Below are 27,775 nucleotides of genomic sequence, written 5' to 3'. Positions count from 1 at the left end.
CTGAACTTAAGTATTTTTGGTGAGGAACATATTTACTTCTCAAGTCTGTTGAAACGACCAATAAAGGGCAAATATATATTAATGTTAACAAACTGCAGTCTTAATGCCAGGAAACCAAATTTTATGTTACCTACTTCTGTAATGCTGATGTTCTCCAATACTATCACCTTCTGCACACTGCCTAAGCTCATGCAAACCAAAGTCTGTAATCTGTAGCACCCATCGACTTGTCACCACACAATTCGATGATTTCAGATTTCCATGACAACCCAAAGCTGATTTGTGAAGATAAATCATTCCCTATAAACAGAAATAATGGTTATCAGATTATCATCCAATTTTATGCACAGCATTTTACAGAACATATGTGTTGGGCTTGTTTACCTTGATGAGGTCAAAGACAAGTGATGCTATAAACATCATATCCAGTTTTATGTCTTCATTCTCAACTATATCCTGAAAAAATGAAATGCAGTAAAATAAGTAAACTGTAAAATTTATCTTTAACAGGAGTTTTGGGAAAATAAAAGACGACAATAAAATATTCAGCAGAGAAATGCTTCTATCATTCTATATTCTTGCAGCCACAAATATACACATCAGATTGTTTCATTCCTAAAAAAAATCATATTTTATACTTTCAGTATTCAAGGCACATACTTGAATCCATCAAAAATGTACCACATATCAAATGCCAAGAAGCAAAATTTCTGACACTGAAGAAAGCCCAAAGTTAATCCTTCACTGGGAACTAAAAGGCCAAAATGAAAAGCTGAAGGGCAGATAAAAGCGGCAAAAGTGGTGATGGAATGCACTCACTGAGATACACACAGGGGCAACAAGTAACAATATAATGCAACAGGTAAATTTCAAATTAAAGAACACTTACAATGATGTTTGCAAAACCCACTCCTGATGGATCTAATGGTAACAAATAGACCTGACCACTTTGAGGCTATCCACCGTAAACTGTTATCAATGAACATTATGAGCTGTAGCAACAATTATTACTAAAGTACAAAGGGCAACTAAAACAAGTAGAGAGACTTACATGTTCAGTAAGCTAGATAAAGAGGCAGTTGTCACATACCTCTAAGACAAAACTCAAAATAATTACTTCTGGTAAGGAACACGAAGAGGACCTGTGACTCAGGTTTAAAAGAATAGTTGACCAAGCACTGGATAGATATGTATCTAGTACAAGAGTTCATGATGAGACATACCCTCCATGGTGTATCAACTGTGTAAAGAAACTTCTAAAGAAACAATAACTACTGCATAATAGGTGTAAAAAAAACACAGCTACAGACAGAGGTGCTCACACAAAACCCTATAAAATTTTGGTCATGAATAAAGGTTGACAGTGTACAATCACTCAAGGATAACACATGAACATCTACATCATTTGCATCTACATACATACTCTGCACACCACCATATGGTGCACAGTGGAGGGTACGTTGTACTGCTACCAGTCATTTTCTTTCCTGTTCCACTCACAAATAGAGTGAGCGAAAGACGACTTGTCTATATTTCTCTGCACGAGTCCTAATTTTTCTTACCTTATCTTCCTTATCTTTGTGGTCCTCATGTGAAATGTGTGTTGGTGGCAGTAGAATCATTCTGAGGCCAGCATCAAGTATCAGTTTCCTAAATTTTCTCAATAGTGTTCCTCAAACAGAATGTTGCCTTCCTTCCAGAGATTCCCATTTGAGTTCCTGAAGCAACTCTGTAATACTTGAATGTTGATCAAATCTACTAGTAACAAATGTAACAGCCCACCACTGAAATGCTTCAATGTTTTGCTTTAATCAGACCTGGTTGGGAGCCCAAACACTTGACCAGTACTCAAGAATGAGTCAACTAGTGTTGGACACGGGGTTTCCTTTACAGATGAACCACACTTTCCTAAAATTCTCCCAATAAACCAAAGTCAACAATTTGCCTTTTATACTGCAGTCCTTACATGCTCATTCCATTTCATACTGCTTTGCACCCAGTCTGTCAGATAATTTACGTATGTGGAGAATAATAGTGGTCGTATCATACTTCCCTATGGTGCTCCTGATAATATCCTTGTCTCTGATGAACAATCACTGTCAAGGATAACACGCTGGATTTTGTTACTTAAGAAGTCTTTAAGCCACTCACATGTCTGGGAACCTACTCTGTATGCTTGTACCTTCATTAACAGTCTGCAGTGGGGCACAGTGTCAAACAGTTTTTGGAAATCAAGGATATGGAATCTGCCTGTTGCTCTTCATCTATGGATTGCAGGATATCATGTGAAAAAAAGCTGTTTTTTGCATGACCAATGCTTTCTTAATCTGTGTTGATTAGTGAACAGTGGCTTTTCCATCTCAAGGAACTTCATTATATTAAAACTGAGCATATGTTCAAGATTTCTGTAGCAAACTGATGTCATGGATATTGTTCTGTAATTCTTTTTTAAACATGTTTGAGACACTGTGATGGGTGAGAGATTCATGAAAAATTCAAGCTAAGTAAGGGACCAATGCCACAGAGTAATCTTTGTAAAACTGAACTGGGATTCCATCTGGACAAATTGGTCTATTTGTTTTCAACTCTTTTGGTTGCTTCTCTATATCAGGGTGTGCTTCATATGGGAGTCTGTGCAAAGGTCAAACAACGGTACCTTATGTTTGTATTATCCTCCTTTCTTAAACTCAAAATTTAAAACTTCAGCTTTCCTTTTGCTCTCTTCTACTACCACCCCAGACTAGTCCATGAGTGACTGGATAGAAGCCTTTGATCTGCTTAGTGATTCTACATAGGACCAGAATTTTCTCAGGTTCTTGGCAAGATCTTCTTCTAAGATATGAAGGTGGTAGTTGTTGGGTAGTTCGTACATCTATCCTTTTATAGACGCCTAAATATCAGCTAACTTTTGCCTGTCATCATTTGCAAATTCTTTTTTGAAACAAGTTGAACACTCTTTGATTTCCGGCATTTTCCAAATTTTGTTATTAGAGCACAGTGTTATTTGGAGGTGACTTTAACCTAATATATACTGCATATAGATGCATATATGGACAGACTGACTGAAGTAATTTTCAAATTGAAGCCCTCACAGAAAGTCTGGAAGTCCACAATTCTGATAGCTATGGTAAAAAACGAAATTAAGGTACCAGTGAGACAAAAAATGGAAGCCTTTACCTCTCATAATCAGAAGGAAATATCTTCTTGAGAATATCATTATTCATGAAACTATAACCTACAACCCTGAGTTGGAAGGTGTGCCAGTCCCCGGCACAAAACCGCCCGGCAGATTAGTGTCGAGCTATGGTGTGCCGGCCAGCATGTGGATGGTTTATCGGCAGTTTTCCATCTTCCTCGGCGAATGTGGGATGATTCCTCTTATTCCGCCTCAGTTACACTATGTCAGCAATTGTTGCACAAACACTGTCTCCACATATGTGTAAACCATCCTTACTCTACCATGCAAACATGGGGTACACTCGACTGGTATGACACGTTCCCAGGAGGGGACCGAACCACACCATAACCCTGGGTTCAGTGTAGGGTGGTGGTGGGGTGGGTGGACTACTGTGGCCTGTAGTGGGGTTGTGAACCACTGAGGGCTACAGCAGGACGAAGCCTCTCCACTGTTTCTAGGTCCCTGGTTCAATACACAATACAATAACTTACAAACCTAAATTTATACAAGATATAAAAGATATAATGGAATGATATAAAAATACAAATATTTATTATAATTTCACAGTGCACATAAGCCAAAGCAAATATAAATTGAATATTGTTACTGTCTATGTAGTATGACATAGTTAACTAATGGAGTATTTCATTCAGGTCGGGATGTACCAAGTCTCACCTACAGATTAGTTTAACCTCAAAATGTATCTGATCTCACAAAATATTAAAAGTACAACAATAAACTAGATCCAGAAGGATGTAATCTGTAACAGAGTATCAATAAAATATTGTTCAACTTACATATAGACTTCCTTTTGCACAGTAGTCTGTGATAAGCAGTATTCTCATAGGTTCAATACAGGCACCTATAAATGAGTTTACATTATCATGTCTTAGATCTCTTAGAATTCTCATTTCTTTCATAATATCTCGATTAATATCTCTCTTCTTTGAGAATTTCAGCTCTTTGACCCTCACTCTCAAATTACGATACTGTCCAACAGTTGCAAACCACTGAGGACCACATTTTGATTCAAATGATGTTGCACTGACCAAACTCATCTGCAAAAATATTTTAAAATATTTTTTTCTGTTATATAACATGTTACAGAACACCAATAAGACTGAAGAAAAGAAATAGTCTGTCTTCTAGAATGAAGAATATCAATGAGATAATTTATAAACATCACAGGACTTAAAAGTTGAAGAAAATGAATTACCTACTGATAATGGGCTCTATCCCACAAATGCTGTCAGCATGCAAGGAAATTCTTAGCAAGTAAAGGTGATGGGACATGTTTCATGTGCTAATTTCCCTTAATTATTCATGAAACTCTTGGTATGTGGTGTCATAAATGTTACAGTATACTAGTGCACTCTAGCAAGAAATTTACAAAATTAGCATGCTTTTTCTACAGCAGATAGAACTGCTAGTGCCAGAAACAAAGAACTATCTTCAACACTATAAAACTATTGATTTTAAATCTGATTAATGATTCATCAAAGCATAATAGAGGTATAAAGAGCCAGGGATTTGACAGTGAAGCTTCAGCTGCTCTGTTGATTCCCTTTCATTGTATGATCTCCTTGTAAATCATGTATCAATACACTGACACCAATTGTCTTAACTTTTCGTGATGAAGATCTCTTATATTTGCAAAATAATGTCCACATAATTTTTCCCTCACACCATCACCTACATATGTTAGGCTTTACAATTTATGCCTCCTTACAGACCGGAATCTAAATCTTCCCATTTGGTTCTACAAATGCCTACACTTTTTCACGGTTTGTACTTTCATCGTATTTATGGTAATTATCATTCTGCACTCTACTAACATTACATTTGCATTTTCTTCTGTATTCTTGTATCTTTTCATTTATTATGCTCTTATTACTGCAACTGCTTTTTAGTCTAGTCTTGTGTCTCTTGCTAAATGTCCGAAACTTCATTTTCCCACCCTAGATTCTTAGTGTGTCCTTTCCTCATATTACCAAAATTTTTCTTCCTTAAATTACACCTGAAATTAACAATATATTTTCAAATTTTAGCTGCATTTCTTTCCTCTCATTACTTTGTGAGAGTCATCTTCCGGTCTCACTCATTAGGTAAAATCTTACACTGACTTCCGTTCATCTTCGAATGTAAACCAATATTCAAAATTTGCATATGCTCCACTACTTTCCTGTATATTTCAATATTAGATGTAATTTTAGTTTTCCTGTACATTTTCATCACCCAAATTTTGTGATCTGCTATCTACATATTCAAATTCACCTTTTGACTTCTAACAAGAGATAAAAGTTAACAGGGAGCCAGAGTGAACTATGTGGGATATTCAAAATATCCACGGGTGTGCTGCCGGTCTAAAGTGTCCAACGGGCACAATATTTCGGCGATCATACATGTCGCCATCATCAGGTGAACTGACGGACTGAGCTCCTGTGAACGTGCCGGCACGGAGATCCGTACGCTATGGCTGCTCAGAGGGAACTGGGTTCGGTCGCGGCGGCGGCCGATTTAAATACCCTCCACCCGCGGTGCGCTCCCTCCGCCGTCCGCGCCCCGCGCGACGGTCGCGCGGTGGAACAGATTACGACGGCGTCTGAGATGACGTCGGAGTGATGGCTCTGTCCGCCGTGGTCGTCACAACTATACGTTTGCCGGGAGAAACTCAAGAATCATATGTGGGATATGTCTGACTGATTTGACGCATAATGATTACATGTTGGTGTGGACACAGGCATTTATAATATCAATGCTTTCAACTGCCTCTCCCAGATATCTGGAAAACTTTGGGCCAAAAGATGAAGGTAAATCAATCTACTGCCTGTGTTACACATAATGGACACTGGCAGAAGACAACACAGACCATTCTTGTTCTAAAACTTCTTGGAGGTTGCACTTGTGGCAACCACCAACTAACAATGACCCTAGAACAAGGAGGGTTCTATCTTTGGATCCAGTGAGCTTTGGAAAACAGTGCAGCTTTTGTTGTTTTCAAATGCTGTGCTATTTTTCTGTGTGATCATGAATGAATGAAGTGTATTTGACTGTAAATGTTGGTTATCTCTATCTGTGAAAGTCATCAGCATTGATCGAAAATCCACATTGGTGACCCTGAATTGCAGTAATATGCTTCAGTTTGTGCATTGCTTATTACTGGTTTCACACCAGCTCAAATGACTCAACCTCCAACCTTCCCTACAGTACAGGACATCACTACCACATAACTGACTTTCAATTGTGAAGCACAATGTTTTTCCACAGATGCCACCAACACAAAGAGAATGCTCATTTCTCCAGTGTTTACTCCACTGGAATAGATAACTGTAACCTCTTTTGTTATGACAGGTCGGGTGCAGCACACATCTGCACTGACCCCTGATACTGGATTCTATGTTCGCTAGGAAGTTTCTTCTGCATGAGATTCTGGTTTCCTCTCTCCAGAGTTTCTATCTCACTCCACTATGGACCATTTGGCTGCACAGTTTAGAGGTCCACATGCATGGCTCCCCTCTCTTCAGTGTGGTTCACCGTTACATGAGCTGCACATTATCAACACTGATTTTCTCGCCATTTAATGTGCTCACTTCTGCACTGGCCAATGGAACACTTCATTCAACAGTGCCAGGATACCCCTGCATCTACACGACTTACTGTGCTGCACAGACTTCAGGTGATATACCATCCATACTTCCGCCTGGCAACTTGGCACTCAGTCACGATTTCACACCTTCCTTTGGTTGTCAATGCTTCCGCATCAGGTTTCTCTCATGCTCATGCTCCCACCTTCACACACAACAAATGTTGGATTTCTGGCAGCCCACCTCAGCACCACTGCTTTCGTTTATCCCTCTTGCTTCACGAATCGTTTGTGCCGGCCATGCTGTGTTCATCGTTTGGCCATACAGGCCCCTTCTCCACTTGATGTGTGAGTGCTGTACATCATATCACACCAATACGAGTACTGCACTTTCATCAGAACATCACACCTGTCACTGTTGCACATTTGACACCAGTGGATGCTACTTCCCCAAACCCTCCTGAAGACCGCGCCCTACCAACTCTGCTGCAAACTCTGCCTCCAGGTCATTTTCCAAAACTGTTGCCGATACAAATGGACAACCTTGGGATGTGGTTCAACTTGATGGACAACTTCTTGAACATACACAGTATCATACATGACAGCATTTTTTTTGTGAACCTTTTGCATGACCAAGCAGATCTTATTGGCAACTTGTTGCTAAACCCTCCTGAGCATAACAAATATTCTTCTGTTTGTGTGCTCCTCACCGAGTGTCTTTCATGTACACCAGCATATGCAGCCCATGACACCATTTATAATGGTAGTGCTCAGGTCACAACAGAGGTCGTGCTGGACTTAGTGCTCTGGGCATTATGGTTAGTTAAACTGCTGCATGAACTACAATTACAATTGCTTCCTCATAGCTCATCATCATGTAAGGACAAACTACAGTTGGCTGACCAAGCATACACCATTATTTGACACCACCACTTACACAGTGCAGCATCTGCTACTTAGGCTGGTACACTATGCCTGTACTTCCTCTGCCAGATGGTAAAGTTGGCCACAGGCTCACCCTGAGCAACGCAATGAACCACATTGACCTGTCAGGCAACAACGGGAACCACCAGCCAATTCTCGCCAAACTTCACCACAACAGCCGAGGTAGGAAGGGGTCCTCCCTCACTTCCCTCTCCCTCTGCTGCGAGAAGTGTAGTGGTCCCAGCTGACCTATGTGCAGCTCCCCAGCCAGTGTATCCTCTATCCTGGTTCCACACAAATTTCAGGGATGCTGTACACAACTGCTGACCACCCTGCACATTCCCAAATGCTTCATCCAGGCTGCAGTAGGCACCACATCTCATGAGGATGACGAGGGGCACCTATGGACATTGCATTCTGTTCAGTCCCCTTCTCCATGAATCCATCTGTATGCCTTGGATTTATGCTCATTGGTCATTTCCTCCTCGTCGACACTGGAGTTGACGTAAGTGTTGTCCCACTCTCATTCATTAGTGTTTCCTGCTCTCATTCACTGTAGTGTATGTGATACCAACCAAACTTTTCCTTCAAGCAGCAAATAAATCAACAATGGCATGGTCGTGTTACCTATCAAACTCATCCCTGGTAAATCATTCACATGGTCCTTCCTTGTCGTCGATGTTGAATACCCAGTACTTTAAATTGATTTCCTGATTCACTTTGGCCTGTCACCTGACCTCCTGTCATCTGCTTTATTGCATCATGCTTCAGGTACACATATTGCATGTTCAGTCAGTTCCCCAGCTCCCCGCCCCCCTCAGCGCCCCGATGATACTGATGAACCTCTCATCGAGTGCTCTTCTTTGGCTAAGTGCCTCGCCACTTCATCTACGTCTACATCTTCATTTATACTCCGCAAGCCACCCAACGGTGTGTGGCGGAGGATACTTTACGTGCCACTGTCATTACCTCCCTTTTCTGTTCCAGTCGTGTATGGTTCGCGGGAAGAACGACTGTCTGAAAGCATCCATGCATGCTCGAATCTCTCTAATTTTACATTCGTGATCTCCTCGGGAGGTATAAGTAGGGGGAAGCAATATATTCGATACCTCATCATGAAACACACCCTCTCAAAACCTGGACAGCAAGCTACACCGCAATGCAGAGTGCCTCTCTTGCAGAGTCTGCCACTTGAGTTTGCTGAACATCTCCGTAACGCTATCACGGTTACCAAATAACCCTGTGACAAAACGCGCCACTCTTCTTTGGATCTTCTCTATCTCCTCCGTCAAACAGATCTAGTACGGATCCCACACTGATGAGCGATACTCAAGTATAGGTCGAACGAGTGTTTTGTAAGCCACCTGCTTTGTTGATGGACTACATTTTCTAAGGACTCTCCCAATGAATCTCAACCTGGTACCCGCCTTACCAACAATTAATTTTATATGATCATTCCACTTCAAATCGTTCAGCACGCATACTCCCAGATATTTTACAGAAGTAACTGCTACCAGTGTTTGTTCCGCTATCATATAATCATACAATAAAGGATCCTTCTTTCTATGTATTCGCAATACATTACATTAGTCTATGTTAAGGGTCAGTTGCCACTCCCTGCACCAAATGCCTATCAGCTGCAGATCTTCCTGCATTTCGCTACAATTTTCTAATGCTGCAACTTCTCTGTATACTACAGCATCATCTGCGAAAAGCTGCATGGAACTTCCGACACTATCTACTAGGTCATTTATATACATTGTGAAAAGCAATGGTCCCACAACACTCCCCTGTGGCATGCCAGAGGTTACTTTAACGTCTGTAGACGTCTCTCCATTGATAACAACATGCTGTGTTCTGTTTGCTAAAAACTCTTCAATCCAGCCACACAGCTGGTCTGATATTCTGTAGGCTCTTACTTTGTTTATCAGGCGACAGTGCGGAACTGTATCGAATGCCTTCCGGAAGTCAAGGAAAATAGCATCTACCTGGGAGCCTGTATCTAATATTTTCTGGGTCTCATGAACAAATAAAGCGAGTTGGGTCTCACACGATTGCTGTTTCCGGAATCCATGTTGATTCCTACAGCGTAGATTCTGGGTTTCCAAAAACAACATGATACTCGAGCAAAAAACATGTTCTAAAATTCTACAACAGATCGACATCAGAGATATAGGTCTATAGTTTTGCACATCTGCTCGACGACCCTTCTTGAAGACTGGGACTACCTGTGCTCTTTTCCAATCATTTGGAACCTTCCGTTCCTCTAGAGACTTGCGGTACACGGCTGTTAGAAGGGGGGGGGGGGGGGGGGCAAGTTCTTTCGTGTACTCTGTGTAGAATAACACTTCTGTGGCTCAGCTCCAATCAGAGCACTTTGTGGTTGACGACCACTGTGCTCACAATGCAGGACTGAATCACACCATCTCAATGACTAAGCAGGACCTCACTGATGCACTGTGCCTCATATGCCGACCATCTATGGTGCTGGATCCCGCACCAGCAAAGCACCTCTTATGACTCTGGTGTGCCCGCCCTCATCTGCACCAATGGAATCTCAGGTTAGTAGCTCTTGTGTGCTACCAATTCCTGCTCAAGACATCCCCATGTTGTATTCTTTGGTTCAAATGAAAGCTATTACGAATGGGACGACACATAAAATTGTCATGATAGACAACCCTCCAGTATGTCATAAAGCACGTTGCCTCCCTCCAAACAAACTATGCCTTACTAAGCCTGCAGTCAGTGAACTTCAGTGAGCAAGCACTGTTCACACATCAGATAGTAATTAGTCTTCCCCCATATACTTAAGTCCCCAAAAAGGATGGCATAGTGTGCCTCTATGGTGGTTATCATCTCTCAATGTGCGTACTCTAATAGACAATTATTCTATCCCACACATTCAAGATTTTGCCCAACTACTTAGCAGAGCATACATTTTCATTGTGTTGGACTGCCACAAGGCATATGCACAAAATACCAAAAACAACCTCGATCACCCCCTTTGGCCATTACAAATTTTGTTACATGTGTTATGGTCTCAAAAAATGTGGCTCAAACTTGGCAATGTTTTGTAGACTAACTTCTCTTTAACTGCTCTTACTGCTCTGTGTACCTAGACGACATTCTCATTTTCTTCTTCTCTGACAAGGAACATGAGCTACAGGACTTGCTGGCATGTAATGGTGTCAAGATTAATCACGATAAATCACAACTTCGACGCACCTCTGTTACTTATCTTGGTTACACCATCTCCTGTGAGGATATACACCCTCCACAAAATCCTTGTTTGTGATCCACCACCATCAATTTTTACAGATGCAATCTGCCAGTGGCAGCAACTTTTCAAGCCCCCTTACTGACACATGAGCTGGCAAACAAACAAACTTATAGGAATCACAACGTATGGTGGTCTGATGATATGATGAAAGCTTTTGAGGATCTTGAAACAGCTTTAGAACATGCATGCCATCACTCTCACCCATCCCTTGACAGACCCTCGCAGTTCTGTTATGGCAGACACAAGTAATTTCACAAGGTGCAATTCTTCAATACCATGTTGGTAATACAACTGAGCCACTCCAGTTCCCTCCCAAAAGCCTATCTACGACTGAATGTAAGTTGCTGGTAAACTTTTCGGCATATGAGGTTGTGGTCCAAGAAACTTCTGTTCTTGATGTTTCGTCCAGGACTGTGCTGGACATCTTCAGAGGTGCTCCTCCACTGAGTCTTGCCAACTGAAGATATCCAGCGCAGTCCTGGACAAAACTTCAGGAACAGAAGAGTTTCTTGGACAATGATACCTCACATCCCAAAAGGTTTACCAGCAGCCGTGTGATCCAGACACAAAAGCCTTCATTCTATGATCAATGTAAGTTGCCAGCTTTAGACAGGGAACTTCTTGTGGTGTACATGGCCATTAAATAGTTCCACACAGACAGCAAAGGAAGGAATATTACAATTTTCATGGATCATCATCCCCTTGCAGATGCTATTGACCTTCCACTGCACAGGTTTCAATTTGCCAGTACACAACAGATACCCGATATATCAGTGGCTCAGAAAATGTCATGGCTGATTATCTGACACGTGTCAATGCTATCTCATCTCCTATTAATTTTGATGAACTGGCCCACTTATGGAACAATGATATTGAACTTGAACCTACCACATCAGGCCTCTTCAATTCCCTACAGATAAGTTTTTGCAACCTACTGGGCTCAGGCAGGTCAGTATGGTGTGATACGACCTATTGTCCCGGCTGAGCTGCATCACCAAGTTTTTGCGACTTTCAAGCCCTGGCATTAAGGCTATCATGCATCTCATCATGGAATGCTTTGTGTGGCCAAGGGTGAAGAAGAACTGCCATGTGTGATTGTGTACCCATGTGCTGTGTCAGCAGAGCAAAGCTGACAGACATATGCAGCCCCTTCTAAGCAACTCTGACATCCCAGGAGGCCATTTCTAACATACTGTGACGTTCTCTGGCAGCACACACACTGTTAATAAACTGAAATGACGTTTAATTGTACTATGTACACCACTATGAAGCAATTCGTATGTACTGTAATTGTTTAACAAAAAATATTACTTAATTTTGTATAAAGGACATTGGTTATTATTGTAATATTTTCTGTAATAATATTCTCAAAGTATTTATGATTGTAATATTTCTATACTCATAATGTAATTACGAAATATGTTAATATCTGCGATGAAAAAATGTAAAATATAGCCATAGAGGAAAATAATGTTGTAAGATTACAAAGAGATATTAATAATCAGCAATAGTATAAATAGCACTACGTAATGTGCATTCTTTGTCGTCTTCCTCGAGAGCTGAGAGAGAGAGGAACCTGTGACATAGCATTATATGCATGAGTAGATTTCCTTTGTCTGTATCTGTCTTTAGCCGCCATTAGAGGAGAAATTATAAAGGTGTGTAATTTTAATTTTTGTTGTGGTCTAAATACATTATAATTTATCAAAATTGTGTATTACTAATGTAAATTAGCTTGCCCATGTCATCTATAATATTTCTTTAAAGAATTTTCAGCACTTTTAGTGATTATCGTTGGTGTTGCTGGGGTGTGCCGTGACCGAACGATTTGCAGCGGCGGCACATTTAAAAAATTGTTCTGCTATAAAATTAACCAAACCCGTAAATCGGGAGCAGGTAAAATTAGCAGTGAATTACGAAATATTTTTCTTTTACAGCGATCCTGAGGCTGACTGAATTTATTACTGGTTTTTCATTTGTGCATTCATAGGCGGATAATTAACGTAGAAGTTGTTAATCTGTTGGTTCTTTCAATTTCTAAAGAAAATAACTTAAACATATAGTGAAGTGTGTTTTGTCAATGATAATTAAACGTTCAGGTCGGTTTGGCAATATTTAACCATTTTATGTTAACAGAGACAGTCTTGCGTTCCATAGCTAACGCTGGGAAAGAATTCAGTAAATATTTAAAAACCCACTGCATTTAGAAAACGTGTGCCAAGGCCGAAATACGTAAAAAATTTAATTTAAATAATTTTCAAAGTCATAAATGTTATTAATCAGTTAGTTTGAATTTATCAGCATGAGAGGGTTGCTAAAGTTCACGTAATTTTAAATGTGCTTAATTCTGTCTAAATGAATTTTTATTACCACACGTAAAAAAAAGGGTTCTACAACAAAGTTTGTACTGAAAGAGTAAATAACAAAAACATTTAAAGCCATTTCTTCCCCATTTTCATCCATTCATTTTACATAACATTTATATATATATTTTTCCCATTAAAATATGCACCTAGACCTCTCAGACTATTACCCGCATCTGATGGTTTCAAATATATCCGTCCAACATCGACCACATTACATGTTGGATGGAGACAATATCTCTTGCGGAGATTATGGAGGATTCTGTAGCATGAGCATTTGCATGTTCCTGGGTAGCTAGATTTGAGTGCTCTACATCCACCACTGCCAATCAGGATAGGCAGTTTGAGTCACTGTTGTTTAATAAACTCTGCGTGCTCTGTGATGTGGATAAACTATGCACTACAGTGTACCACCCTCAAAGAAACTGGCTTGTTGAGTGTTGGCACTGGACTCTGAAAGTGGCCCTTACGTTCAATGTTGGTGAACAAGTCACTGCCCTTCCCTGGGTAATGTTAGGAATCCACACGACTTATAAGGCAAACCTCCAGGCATCACTTGCTGAGGTCCTGTGTGGTGAGACATTAGTCCTCCCAGCTGAATTCGCCAATGACACTCCACAGCCACTGATCTATCTGACATCCCTGCTCTTGTTGAGCATATCCAGTCTCACATACCTGCTATCTATATGCCTTGCCCATGGTCGCATACCTGTCCCCCAGTTTTCATGCATTCAGTCCTGGACTCATCCGTGTTTTATTGCCACTGTCAAACTGGCACTGCAGCCACTTTTCTCTAGCCCGTATTGGGTATTGGCACACACGGCTTATACCATGGACATCCTTATCTCTGGTCAGCATCGGCAAGTTTCACTTCAGTGGATTAAACCAGCTTGGATGATCTAGGAATCCACCCCACAGTATCTTGAGTCGCGTTCTCCACTGTCACACAATGGCCCAAAACCCAAACACTGCCCACGTGCCAACCAGATCTTTTGTACGTTGAGCCTATGCCCGTCAGTCACTCAGTGGTTGTGATTGATGGTCCCCTCTCTTGCCTCACTCAGACTCTGCTTGTCACGATATGCTGCCTCTGTTTCAACCACCCATTGCAAGTGACATTATATGTCGCAAGTGCTGTCACCTGCTGTTCCCCAGTGTGTTCTAGTGTTTTTCCCGAGTTACAATACTTCCCCCAAACCCTTCTCCTACAGTCTCCCCTACAACTACCACCAAAAAGATTTGCTTTTCTATCAACACTTCTGAGTGCCTGCATGATGAGCTTTCCTTACAGCTGCGAGATGGATCACTCTTCATCCTCTGTGTAAGGGACACTTTGCACGAGGCCACATTCATTTCACTTATAATCGTCCTATTCACAGTTCCACTTGGCACTAAAAGGATGCTCAAGATACGCATCCGTCTCTTCACTGCTCCTCCAACACTGACACTTCCTGTGCCAGTCCAGTTCACACGTGCTGGTCAACCAGGCCATCCTCCTTACTGGCTGGTGGACCATATCTGCTCTAGTCCACCCTGCGTGTACCTCCCTGACTCCACAAGAATAGGTCAATCTATGCCTTCCATTCGGACCAGCCACGGCATGAATGGTCATGCTACCCTGCACGAGCAACTACCACAAATCAAACGGCCTACTACAAGACCCCTGTATTCGACAATACCCATTTTCTCTTCACAGCGCTCTGCACTCTTGGGGGGAGGGGGGCTCTGTGGTGATCCCTGATTGCCAATGTCTCTGGAACAAGAAGTGCTCTATCTTTGGATTCTGTGAGCTACGGAAACAGTGCGGTTTTTGTTGTTTTCAAGTGCTGTGTTTGATTGTAAATGTTGGTTATTTCTATCTGTGGAATTCGCCAGCATCAATAGAAAATCCATGCACTTAAATAGTCACTTTTTACAAGACAGATTCAGGCAGTTTCAAGGTCACATTAATTTACCCAGCAATCATCATCAGTGATGATTTCTTACACTTTGTTAAAGGACACTTGCTCAAAATGTTGTATTCATTGATACCATGAAACTCTACCCTTCTTCTGTGCTCCTATAAGATGATGGGAGAGCCAAAAAGAACACGTTTATCCTGCACAGTAATGATTATCCAAGTTCTATGAACCATAATTTATTTGTGAAACAGTTGTTGCTAGTGGCTGACAAAATTAGTGGTTGATAGATGCTTACTACTTCTGAAGCACTTCACAAATGGAAAGAAACCTTAAGGATGACTACTACTACTTTCTGTTTTACTTTTTTGAATCTAGAAACTGTCACACTTTCTTTGAGTACACATTAGTATGGTTTTCTGATTTTCAATATATTCTTTTCACTAGTTTACTATGCCTAAACATAATTCAGCATTTTTCAAAAAATTTTTGAGCTGTGCAATACATACCTTACTCGGGGAAGATACAATATCATTTGTGTGGAAACCTTTGAGCTCTGATGGCTCAATCTTCCACAAAAGGCCTTCAATTTCCTGATCTATTTTCCATTTTCTGTACATAGTCAGAATAAAAAATGCCGTAAAGAAAAGGACACCAGCCAGAACCCCGGCAGTTACAATGCTGCCAAACTTAGAATCTTCTGGACAAAGTTCATTCTTGAAGCCACAACTTGGCTCATCCTCAGGTTTATTTGGACCAGCCCATTCAATTCTAATTTCAACAACATATTTCTGAAAGGAAAAATAATGTTTAATACATTAAGTTGTTTTCATACTGTAAAAGGATTTAAGGATTTGATTGTCTCAGTTGTAAATGTTGTTACTGCACTTTGTAAACATTTCAATTCACACAAGTTCAAGAAGTAATTTGACACACTGTGCATAGAAAATCTCTAAAACTGATTTTTAAACAAGAAAAACAGGAATACCACATAAGTTCCTTAAGATGCAAATATTACAGTGCTGTATGCAAGCTTCATATCTTGGTCAGTGGAAAACATCACAGCTGATTCAGGAATCCCTCCAGTCAACCACACATAAATAAACAGTGTAGAGTCAACAGAGCTCTTGCTCAACTGGTCTGGAATTGAGCTGTGTTGATTATCTCATTCCCAGTTCACAATACAGTGAAATTCTTTGCTGCATCTATTGGTACATGTTTGGATTATGTCAGGAAGGACTTCTACTATTGGTAATGGCTATATAGGCTTTTGACAACATCTTGTGCAACTAGAACATTACAGATCTTGAAAGTGACAATGAGTACCACTGTACTGTATTGTTCATGTTTTGTACTATGTCATTTATGGAAATGCTCATTCAATAAAGGCATGGTTCAATATTAGTACCAAAAGACTGATGTATGACACTATCTTGATGATGTATTTAAATTGCTGCTGCAACAAATATAAGCAATTTGAATTCACAGTTCAGCAACAAAAATGTAAGTGTGATTAACAACTGGATCATCACCAATGGAAATAAAATAAGAATCAAATGAAATAATTTATGTACTCAATATTTTACTATAATTTCAATAAACAAGTAGCTGTTATTGATGACATGCCGCTGAAGATGTCCACAGAATATGGAAAATTACATCTTGCTCAGTATATGCTGTGTTGTCTCTTTGCGACACGGTACACTATCAACAAAAGACACGTATCTTGGTTCAACTTCCAAACCAGCACAATGTTTTGACTAGTCATGTTCATTAACATTTGTGGAAATTCTAGCACCAAGAATGAAGGCCCCAAATGACTTTAAACTTGGGCAGTGCATAGAACAGTTTACCAGAATAAATAATTAGGATTGCAATAACCTTGGCTAAATGTAGTCCCAACAATACCGTATCTTGAGTCACTAAAAAGGTTAGTGTTATATCAAGCTCAATAAGTAAAATGTCATCGAAGTGGAACCATGAAAGCAACTGCCAATATGCGTCATTGACAGAAAGAAGCATAACATCAGCTTATGATTGAATCTTAACAGAATGTATGCTCTATCCTTTGGCAATGGGCCTTTCAAACCATGACACTATAACTGTTTGTAGGAATCCTGCAAGGGGGCAGTGACACTTAGTTAAAGAGAGCAGCTTAAAGTGATGAGTTGCTATTGTTACTAGATTGCTTAATACGATCACACCATAAGCAAATCATACATTCTTGTAATGAACTACAAGTCTTTGTTCATACCGTTAGCTCTAAGCTGCATTGAGTTTTACCCACAAGTATGTAGCTGCATCATACATGGAGATGCTAGACTACCAAACAAACCAAAACATATCCCTGTGATAGTCAGGCAGTGATCTCTCTGTGTATATCTTTACAGTCTGCTCATGGGACTGTGGTCCTTCACAGGAGTAAAAATAAACCAACAAAATGGAGTTTGTAAGTAAGTGTGAAAAATGTTGAAAGAGCTTTGCAAGTTTTTAAGCATGTGCCTAACATATTAAATGGATCCATGAAACTTCTCACTATAAAAGTTTTTATGACGAATTTAATTTTAAGGATCATATTTTTTTCAGTTCATAAGAAGGATAATGCCTATGAAAGAATTAAATTGTGCCCAAATCCGGAACATTTTCAGTTATATGTTATTACTAGAGACTCTGATATTAGATAGTACAACTTTTGAGTAACAGAAGACCCAAACTGAAATTGAAGCTAATTCCAGACTTGCAAACCCAAGTATTCCACAGTCTACATTAGTGTGGACAGCTGCATCAAACCAGTCTTTGCACTGAAGAACACAACAACAACAACAAAAGCATGCTCCAAAAACTTTTACAGAGAGCATATATGAAGGAGATTGCTTACAAGGCACTCATGAGCCCCATTTAAGGCTCTCAACTAAGCCATAGAATGATGACAGATCATGCTGTCTAACAAAATGAGACAGTCATTTCCTTTGGAGAGCTGTTCAAAACTTAAGTAAATTGTGAAACTTAAGTTGGTAGATTGGCATCTACAAACAAAGGAGAGGCAGTAACAGTTTCTTAAACTGCCACACAAATGATCCTGTGGCTAGAAACTAGAGTGTTGACGTGCCTGCACTGTCAGCTTACATAACCTGCTGCAGGCTGAAATCAGAGTCCACTACCAAAACCACAAACTATGATGTCTGTTCAAAAAATTCCAGATCTTTGTCTAGAAAATTTGTCTACTCTGATCTTTTGCTTATTGTGCATGGTTTCCTTAGAAATACTCTCCTCCACAATTGATACACCACTCCCAACACTATTTCCAATTCCAGAAGCAGTCTTGGTAAGCCTCTTGCTGGATCATGCAAAGTGCCGTCTGTGAGTTTTCTTTTATCTTGTCTACTGTTGCAAATCTGCATCTTTTCAACAGGGTTTTCAACTTTGGAAATTAAAAAAAGTCCACAGAGTCCAGGTCTGGAGAGTACAGAGAATGAGGCATTCGTTTTTTGTGTAACAGTCGTGCATCAACAGGGATGAATGTGTGGATGCGTTATCGTGATGCAAGAGCCATGAATTGTCTCGCAAAATCTCAGGTGATTTCCTTCTCACATTTTCTTGCAGGCATCGCAACACTTACCACTAGTATCATTGATTAACAGTTTGCCCCTGTGGCACAATTCATGATGAACTAATCCTTCAAAGCAAAGAAAATTATCAGCATGGCTTTGACATTTGACCTGATCTGATGAGCTTGTTTGGTCGGGAAAGGTCTTTCAAGACCAAACAACCTTTCCCGTCCCTCTGTGAAGATTGGACCTTGGCCTACACATCATAATCATAGACACACATCTCATCACTATCTCTTAAGGAACATATTGTTCTCATTTGCACAATCCAAAAGCTCTTCAGAGATTGCGAGGCAATGGTCTTTCTGGTCTTGACTCATGAGCTGTGGGACGAACTTGGCAGCAACACAGTGCATCCAACTGAAATGTTACATTCTTCTACAATCTCTCAGATAGTCAGTCTTTGATTGTTGTTGTTGTTGTTGTGGTCTTCAGTCCTGAGACTGGTTTGATGCAGCTCTCCATGCTACTCTATGCTGTGCAAGCTTCTTCATCTCCCAGTACCTACTGCAACCTACATCCTTCTGAATCTGCTTAGTGTATTCATCTCTTGCTCTCCTTCTACGATTTTTACCCTCCACGCTGCCCTCAAATGCTAAATTTGTGATCCATTGATGCCTCAAAACATGTCCTACCAACCGATCCCTTCTTCTAGTCAAGTTGTGCCACAAACTTCTCTTCTCCCCAATCCTATTCAATACCTCCTCATCAGTTATGTGATCTACCCACCTTATCTTGAGCATTCTTCTGTAGCACCACATTTCATAAGCTTCTATTCTCTTCTTGTCCAAACTGGTTATCGTCCATGTTTCACTTCCATACATGGCTACACTCCATACAAATACTTTCAGAAACGACTTCCTGACACTTAAATCTATACTCGATGTTAACAAATTTCTCTTCTTCAGAAATGATTTCCTTGCCATTGCCAGTCTACATTTTATATCCTCTCTACTTCGACCATCATCAGTTATTTTGCTCCCTAAATAGCAAAACTCCTTTACTACTTTAAGTGTCTCATTTCCTAATCTAATCCCCTCAGCATCACCCGATTTAATTTGACTACATTCCATTATCCTCGTTTTGCTTTTGTTGATGTTCATCTTATATCCTCCTTTCAAGACACTGTCCATTCCGTTCAACTGCTCTTCCAAGTCCTTTGCTGTCTCTGACAGAATTACAATATCATCGGCGAACTTCAAAGTTTTTACTTCTTCTCCATGAATTTTAATACCTACTCCGAATTTTTCTTTTGTTTCCTTTACTGCTTGCTCAATATACAGATTGAATAACATCGGGGAGAGGCTACAACCCTGTCTCACTCCCTTCCCAACCACTGCTTCCCTTTCATGCCCCTCGACTCTTATAACTGCCATCTGGTTTCTGTACAAATTGTAAATAGCCTTTCGCTCCCTGTATTTTACCCCTGCCACCTTCAGAATTTGAAAGAGAGTATTCCAGTTAACGTTGTCAAAAGCTTTCTCTAAGTCTACAAATGCTAGAAACGTAGGTTTGCCTTTTCTTAATCTTTCTTCTAAGAAAAGTCGTAAGGTTAGTATTACCTCACGTCTTCCAACATTTCTACGGAATCCAAACTGATCTTCCCCGAGGTCCGCTTCTACCAGTTTTTCCATTCGTCTGTAAAGAATTTGCGTTAGTATTTTGCAGCTGTGACTTATTAAACTGATAGTTCGGTAATTTTCACATCTGTCAACACCTGCTTTCTTTGGGATTGGAATTATTATATTCTTCTTGAAGTCTGAGGGTATTTCGCCTGTCTCATACATCTTGCTCACCAGATGGTACAGTTTTGTCATGACTGGCTCTCCCAAGGCCATCAGTAGTTCTAATGGAATGTTGTCTACTTCCGGAGTCTTGTTTCGACTCAGGTCTCTCAGTGCTCTGTCAAACTCTTCACGCAGTATCTTATCTCCCATTTCATCTTCATCTACATCCTCTTCCATTTCCATAATGTTGTCCTCAAGTACATCGCCCTTGTATAAACCCTCTATATACCCCTTCCACCTTTCTGCCTTCCCTTCTTTGTTTAGAACTGGGTTGCCATCTGAGCTCTTGATATTCATACAAGTGGTTCTCTTCTCTCTAAAGGTCTCTTTAATTTTCCTGTAGGCAGTATCTATCTTACCCCTAGTGAGACAAGCCTCTACATCCTTACATTTGTCCTCTAGCCATCCCTGCTTAGCCATTTTGCACTTCCTGTCGATCTCATTTTTGAGACGTTTGTATTCCTTTTTGCCTGCTTCATTTACTGCATTTTTATATTTTCTCCTTTCATCAATTAAATGCAATATTTCTTCTGTTACCCAAGGATTTCTATTAGCCCTCGTCTTTTTACCTACTTGATCCTCTGCTGCCTTCACTACTTCATCCCTCAGAGCTACCCCTTCTTCTTCTACTGCATTTCTTTCCCCCATTCCTGTCAATTGTTCCCTTATGCTCTCCCTGAAACTCTCTACAACCTCTGGTTCTTTCAGTTTATCCAGGTCCCATCTCCTTAAATTCCCACCTTTTTGCAGTTTCTTCAGTTTCAATCTGCAGTTCATAACCAATAGATTGTGGTCAGAAGCCACATCTGCCTCTGGAAATGTCTTACAATTTAAAACCTGGTTCCTAAATCTCTGTCTTACCATTATATAATCTATCTGATACCTTTTAGTATCTCCAGGATTCTTCCAGGTATGTAACCTTCTTTTATGATTCTTGAACCAAGTGTTAGCTATGATTAAGTTATGCTCTGTGCAAAATTCTACAAGGCGGCTTCCTCTTTCATGTCTTCCCCCCAATCCATATTCACCTACTATGTTTCCTTCTCTCCCTTTTCCTACGGACGAATTCCAGTCACCCATGACTATTAAATTTTCGTCTCCCTTCACTACCTGAATAATTTCTTTTATCTCATCATACATTTCATCAATTTCTTCATCATCTGCAGAGCTAGTTGGCATATAAACTTGTACTACTGTAGTAGGCATGGGCTTTGTGTCTATCTTGGTTGCAATAATGCGTTCACTATGCTGTTTGTAGTTGCTAACCCGCACTCCTATTTTTTTATTCATTATTTGATTTTGTATTTATAACCCTGTAATCACCTGACCAAAAGTCTTGTTCCTCCTGCCACCGAACTTCACTAATTCCCACTATATCTAACTTTAACCTATCCATTTCCCTTTTTAAATTTTCTAACCTACCTGCCCGATTAAGGGATCTGACATTCCACACTCCGATCCGTAGAATGCCAGTTTTCTTTCTCCTGATAACGACGTCCTCTTGAGTAGTCCCCGCCCGGAGATCCGAATGGGGGACTATTTTACCTCCGGAATATTTTACCCAAGAGTACGCCATCATCATTTAATCATACAGTAAAGCTGCATGTCCTCGGGAAAAATTACGGCTGTAGTTTCCCCTTGCTTTCAGCCGTTCGCAGTACCAGCACAGCAAGGTTGTTTTGGTTAATGTTACAAGGCCAGATCAGTCAATCATCCAGACTGTTGCACCTGCAACTACTGAAAAGGCTACTGCCCCTCTTCAGGAACCACATGTTTGTCTGGCCTCTCAACAGATACCCCTCCGTTGTGGTTGCACCTACGGTACGGCCATCTGTATCGCTGAGGCACGCAAGCCTCCGCACCAACGGCAAGGTCCATTTGAATGGTATGTGCAATTTAGTTGACATTCCGGACATGAGCATCACTGGTAGACGTCAAAGGCTGTCCTGAACGAGAGTCATCTTTAACTTTCAACCAGCCATTTTCAAACCATGTGAACCATTCGTAACACTGAGTATGGCTCAAGCACTCACCACTGTAGGCTTCCTGCATCATTTGGTGTGTCTCTGTTAACATTTCCGTGAGTTTCATGCAAAATTTAATTAATGCAGATGTGTTGCTCTCTAAATCTGCCATCTCGAAATTCACAAACTGTGCAACACTACGTTCTACTCAATTCACCACTAAATGATAACTAACATACATGCAATGATGAAACTTCCACCAGTTACACATCAAACATACGCATGTGCAGAGTAGCCAACCACGTTTTGCTCCAACGCATCATTAGTGCGAAATTACAAATGTTCCAGAATTTTTTGAACAGGTCTCATACTTAATGGACACATGAGGGCCATCACTGGAGCTGAATAAAATCATGGGATATTTCTGAATGAGTTGCACATCCAGCTGTTCTTAATTACCACTATCTGGCTCTCTGTATTGTTTAGGGCCACACTGGATAAATGTTTATTGCAATGGTTTGAGTGCCATTGAAGGTAAAGTGATCTCATCTGCTGCCCACTGAAAGCAGTCTAACAGCAACCTCTACATTAGGGAGATTTTAGAGTCTGGGGGACACACTCTTTTTAAGGCAACCATACATGCCATATTTCTGAAGGTCATTTGCCTGCATTCTTCAAATAATGAGTACCAACACATTGCCCATTTAGGATGTCTAACATACAGTTGCTTGGCAACAAATTTGTCACAGTTCTCCAGTAACCACTGCTAATGCTTTATGGATCTGTATTTACACCATGAGGGGGAAGATCCAAGAGGAGTTTGTCATCCTCATAAATTCCATGATGTTAACAGACTGTAATTGCAACATATTAAATCCTCTAATTCATAACTTAAGTACACATCTGTAATTCTAATCAGATGTTTACTGTCATTTACTTACCCTACATCTACATCCATACTCAGAAAACCACTGGAAGCGCATGACAGAGGTCACTATCTAATGTACCACATATTGTGGTATCTTCCCATTGAATCCACAATCGAATAAGAGAGGAACAGCTGTTTAAAAGCTTCTGTGCTCTCTTTAATTAGTACTGTCTTGTTCTGATAGTCTCTAAGGGAGTGACTCATAGTGAGCTGTAATATATTACTGAATTTCTTACTTAATACTGGTTCTTGAAACTTGCTTTCACAGCATAGGTGACAGGTATCTTCAGGAGTCTGCCATTTCAGGCTTTTCAGTATTTCCTGGGCTCAGACAAATCTTTGACCATTTGTGCTGCCATCTTTCTATATCTTCTACTTGTCCTATTTGGTAAGAGTCCCTCACACTTGCTCAATATTCAAGGATGGCTGTTTGTAAACAAATTTCTTTGTAGGCTGACTGCATTTCCCCAGTACCCCACCACTGAACTGAAGCTTGCCCCCTGATTAAACTATGACTGAGGCTATGTAATAATTCTTTTTAAATACAAAATCTTAATCTGTGTGTAATCAAAACAATGTACACAGATGATTCTATTATTGTTTTGATGAATCTGGATGAAATAGCAGTGACTTCTTGTCACATTGCATCCTTCAATTCATCATTGGTTGAGGAGCAATGTATGGGACATTTACTTTTAGGTATTGCCAGAGAAAACCATGATGTGTTGTTGGAGTAGGTGAACAGTGGACCATAAAATTTTGCCCTTCTAAGATGCCAAAAGAGTTATTTATTATACCTACCATCTCATTTGTAAATGATTTGGCATTTTTAAACTTTGTTATCAGAGGAAGTAATACCTCAGTTATACCCCAATGAATACTGGTTTTTCCAAACTTTTCCCTTGTACATAATAAATATTAATTTTGGGATATGGAAAATCTGCATGTACTGGTAAGTGATAATAGAATACAGAAAATGCAGTAATAGCAAATATAAAGAAAACAGTTTGCCTCCTATAAATGAAGTTGCTTACAGGAAATGAAATAAAGTAAGTAGAATGCTATATACAATAACGCTTTGGTCTGACTGTTGGATTGAACCGGAGTGCACTCTGGTTTACAATTAAAAATTTGTTGAAATATGAAAATACATTCTTTGTAAACTACACATAGTACTCAACAATTAACAATTCACATTGCCGAATATAATAGAAGCAGTGCATTAAAAAAGAAAAGGGTATTTACATCAATTGTCAAAGCGAGAACAATAAAAGCAAGAGTAATTGGAGGATAATTTATAACAGTTTAGTTTACACATTTTTCTCATCAGTATTGTATCCTAAACTTCCTCCCTTCAGATATACTCTTTGCTTTATCTCTATTGTATACTTGTCATTTCTTTAGACTTATGTGTTAGTTTTCCTTCCTCCTGTTACCACATCTCTCCCACTAATCCCCAACCTTCTTCCCTCTATATCTAACTTTCTTGTCTCTTATCTTTCACATATCACTTTCTTGCAACTTATTATTAGCCCTCTAGAATGAATATTAGTAATTACAATCAAGTTTCATTTCTGATTCTATGTCTGTGTCTCTTTTTACCACAGCTTCTAAGTGGCCTCCTTGTCCTAACCAACCCGCATACATTCTCTTAATTTTATGCCAGCATTACTTTCTCGATATGATGAAAAATTATTGAAAGCTAATGTCCAATACCTTTTTCTTCTTGTAACTACGTCAGCTCTACCCAACTCTGCTGCATAAGTTTTGAGAACAGATAAGTAAACACCCTTTTCTGTCACATATAAGCTTACTTCACTGTACATTTTTTACTTCCATATATTAGAGATTATTAAGACCAACTAACCAGCCCATCAGCATCAGCACGGAAGTGTCCCACCTTCGTCATATGGCGAGAGCAATTTAAGTCTCTTAATTTTGTTGGCCTGGGTTGTAGTGCAACAACAGAAAAGTTACCCTCAGAATCACCATTTTTATCAATATTGATATTTGCTCCTGTGATGCCTGCAAAGTAAACATACAATTCATAAAGACCAATTGAACTTAAATTATAATGTGCTAAATGAGTGAATTTAATTAATGAGATTAAAATATATAGAACTCAAATAAGTTTAATAAGACTGATAGTAGCATCTGTGTACACATTCAGTGTTTCAGTGCTATTAGTGTGACATCAACAGAAATAACAAAATAAAGAGGTGGAATGTAAGGACCTGTGGCATTAGGAACACAACATGCTCTAAAACCGTACACAATGTTAACCATAACAAAGTCTATAAAAGAACTGAACAGTTAAAAGGGAGAAGAGAGAAATCAAAGCCATAGGCTAATAGAAGTACCACATCACTCTGCAGTATGTGCCAGATTTAGGATGGTGGCAGTGGTGCCAGCGATGTTTCATCGCTCTTGAAAGAGATGATATAGATGCCTAAACTTGTACTAGAGAGAGTATACTGCATTATGTTGCCTGATCCAATGTGGTTTATGGGATCACTAGTGTATTCAGAGATGTGATCAGAAGAAGACTTCCTTGACTCCTACTACCTAATAGTAGGATTGAGGAAAACTACATGAACACAAAAAATCCAAAGAAGACTGACAAAGAATTTATGCACCAAAAGGCTACAATAATTATAAATCGTAATGCTTTTAGGAAGATTACGAAGTCAAACAGAACTCGACATGCCGAGACTGAAGGTTTCTTACACAGTTTTTCTGTCTCCTGTGCATTTCCAAAGATGCCATATTGACTGCATTCCGGATGATAAAGCATATCTCATTTATTCGCAAGCTGGAAAGGTGATCTAGGAGCCATACATGTGGAGAGAGTGACGAAATGCTATTTAGGCTAACTGCATTGTTGATCAAACTCCCAGGATTTGTATGTTATGCTTAATTTCAGAAAATGTATTGTGGAATGGTACATAACATTTTATTTTATTTTCAGCCATTAAAATTATAGCATATGGACATGTTTTTCATGTGTTATTTCTTTTCTTCCTAGATGTGACTCCAATTTCTGAGTTGGTGGCCCTAATTACTTTACGCTTACGATAATAAAAGCCTCTGTATACATTTTATAAATATTGCATTGCCTTCTGAAAGTTAACAATTTTTTCATATTTCACAACTGATATTAGTGTTAGTGAATTCAACAATATAACGGTATGTTGATGATTTTCACTTATGGACCGTCTGACAGCAACTGAATAAAACACAATTTTAGTGCCATACGCGTTTCGCCTTTATTTTCTGCAAGGCATCATCAGTGGCCTGTAATATGTACATATGTTAGCTATTTTATTTACATTTTTTGTCACTGTGCCTATAGGTTATAAACAGTTCTGGTGGTTGGTATTTCCTATTAAGTAGTAATGTTTTGAACTGTACTTACAGATTGCGTAGACAGTTTCTTACATATTACGCTCCTGTTGCATTTTTGGTCTTGTTCTTCTTCCTATGAGCGCAAATTGGCGCTCATAGGAAGAACAAGACCAAAAATGCAACAGGAGCGTAATATGTAAGAAACTGTCTATGCAATCTGTAAGTACAGTTCAAAACATTACTACTTAATAGGAAATACCAACCACCAGAACTGTTTATAACCTATAGGCACAGTGACAAAAAATGTAAATAAAATAGCTAACATATGTACATATTACAGGCCACTGATGATGCCTTGCAGAAAATAAAGGCGAAACGCGTATGGCACTAAAATTGTGTTTTATTCAGTTGCTGTCAGACGGTCCATAAGTGAAAATCATCAACATACCGTAGTATTACGCGCAACTGAGGAGGACAGGACCAAAAAATTGAAGATGTCAACAATATAAGTAAAAGAAGCAAATAATGATTTATGAAGGTATTTGCATGGTCAATGTCGTTATATCTTAGCAACCTTTGAAAATGTGTATAGGTGATATAGAAAGTCTTTAGCACAGTTGTAGCTCTTTTGTTGTTATTGTTGTTGACAAATGGATGTAATATCATACTTTTGACAAATAAAATACCAGTTTTGCTTTCATCAACCTACTATATTCTGAAACGAATAACATAGAAGTGATCTTTCATCAGTTATAACATGTGAGGGTATATTAGTACATGAATTTTGAGTAGCTCTACAGACAATGTCATACGCTCTTTTTGTAAGTGCTGGAGTGGGTACAAATGATTGAGCCTACAGGCATTTAGAAAGAAATTAGTAGGTACATATTTAGTTTAAAAATGTACACACAAGTTCT

General features: G+C 39.6%; 1 protein-coding gene across 1 annotated transcript in view; it reads right to left on the bottom strand.

Moving 5' to 3' along the window:
- Positions 1 to 27,775, bottom strand: part of LOC126416036 (receptor-type guanylate cyclase Gyc76C-like) — a 474,092-nt gene that overhangs the window by 40,114 nt on the left and 406,203 nt on the right. The window contains exons 9-13 of the mRNA XM_050083502.1: positions 25,381 to 25,538; positions 15,736 to 16,017; positions 3,976 to 4,236; positions 385 to 456; positions 135 to 300 (exon numbers count right to left, since the gene is read on the bottom strand). Of these exons, the coding sequence (XP_049939459.1) occupies positions 135 to 300; positions 385 to 456; positions 3,976 to 4,236; positions 15,736 to 16,017; positions 25,381 to 25,538 (939 nt within the window). The remainder of the gene's footprint in view (positions 1 to 134; positions 301 to 384; positions 457 to 3,975; positions 4,237 to 15,735; positions 16,018 to 25,380; positions 25,539 to 27,775) is intronic.

This window comes from Schistocerca serialis, chromosome 1 (assembly GCF_023864345.2).
Source record: "Schistocerca serialis cubense isolate TAMUIC-IGC-003099 chromosome 1, iqSchSeri2.2, whole genome shotgun sequence".
NCBI classification, from domain to species: domain Eukaryota; kingdom Metazoa; phylum Arthropoda; class Insecta; order Orthoptera; family Acrididae; genus Schistocerca; species Schistocerca serialis.
The sequence above is the reverse complement of the archived record's forward strand: the minus strand, read 5'-3'. Positions and strand labels throughout refer to the sequence as shown.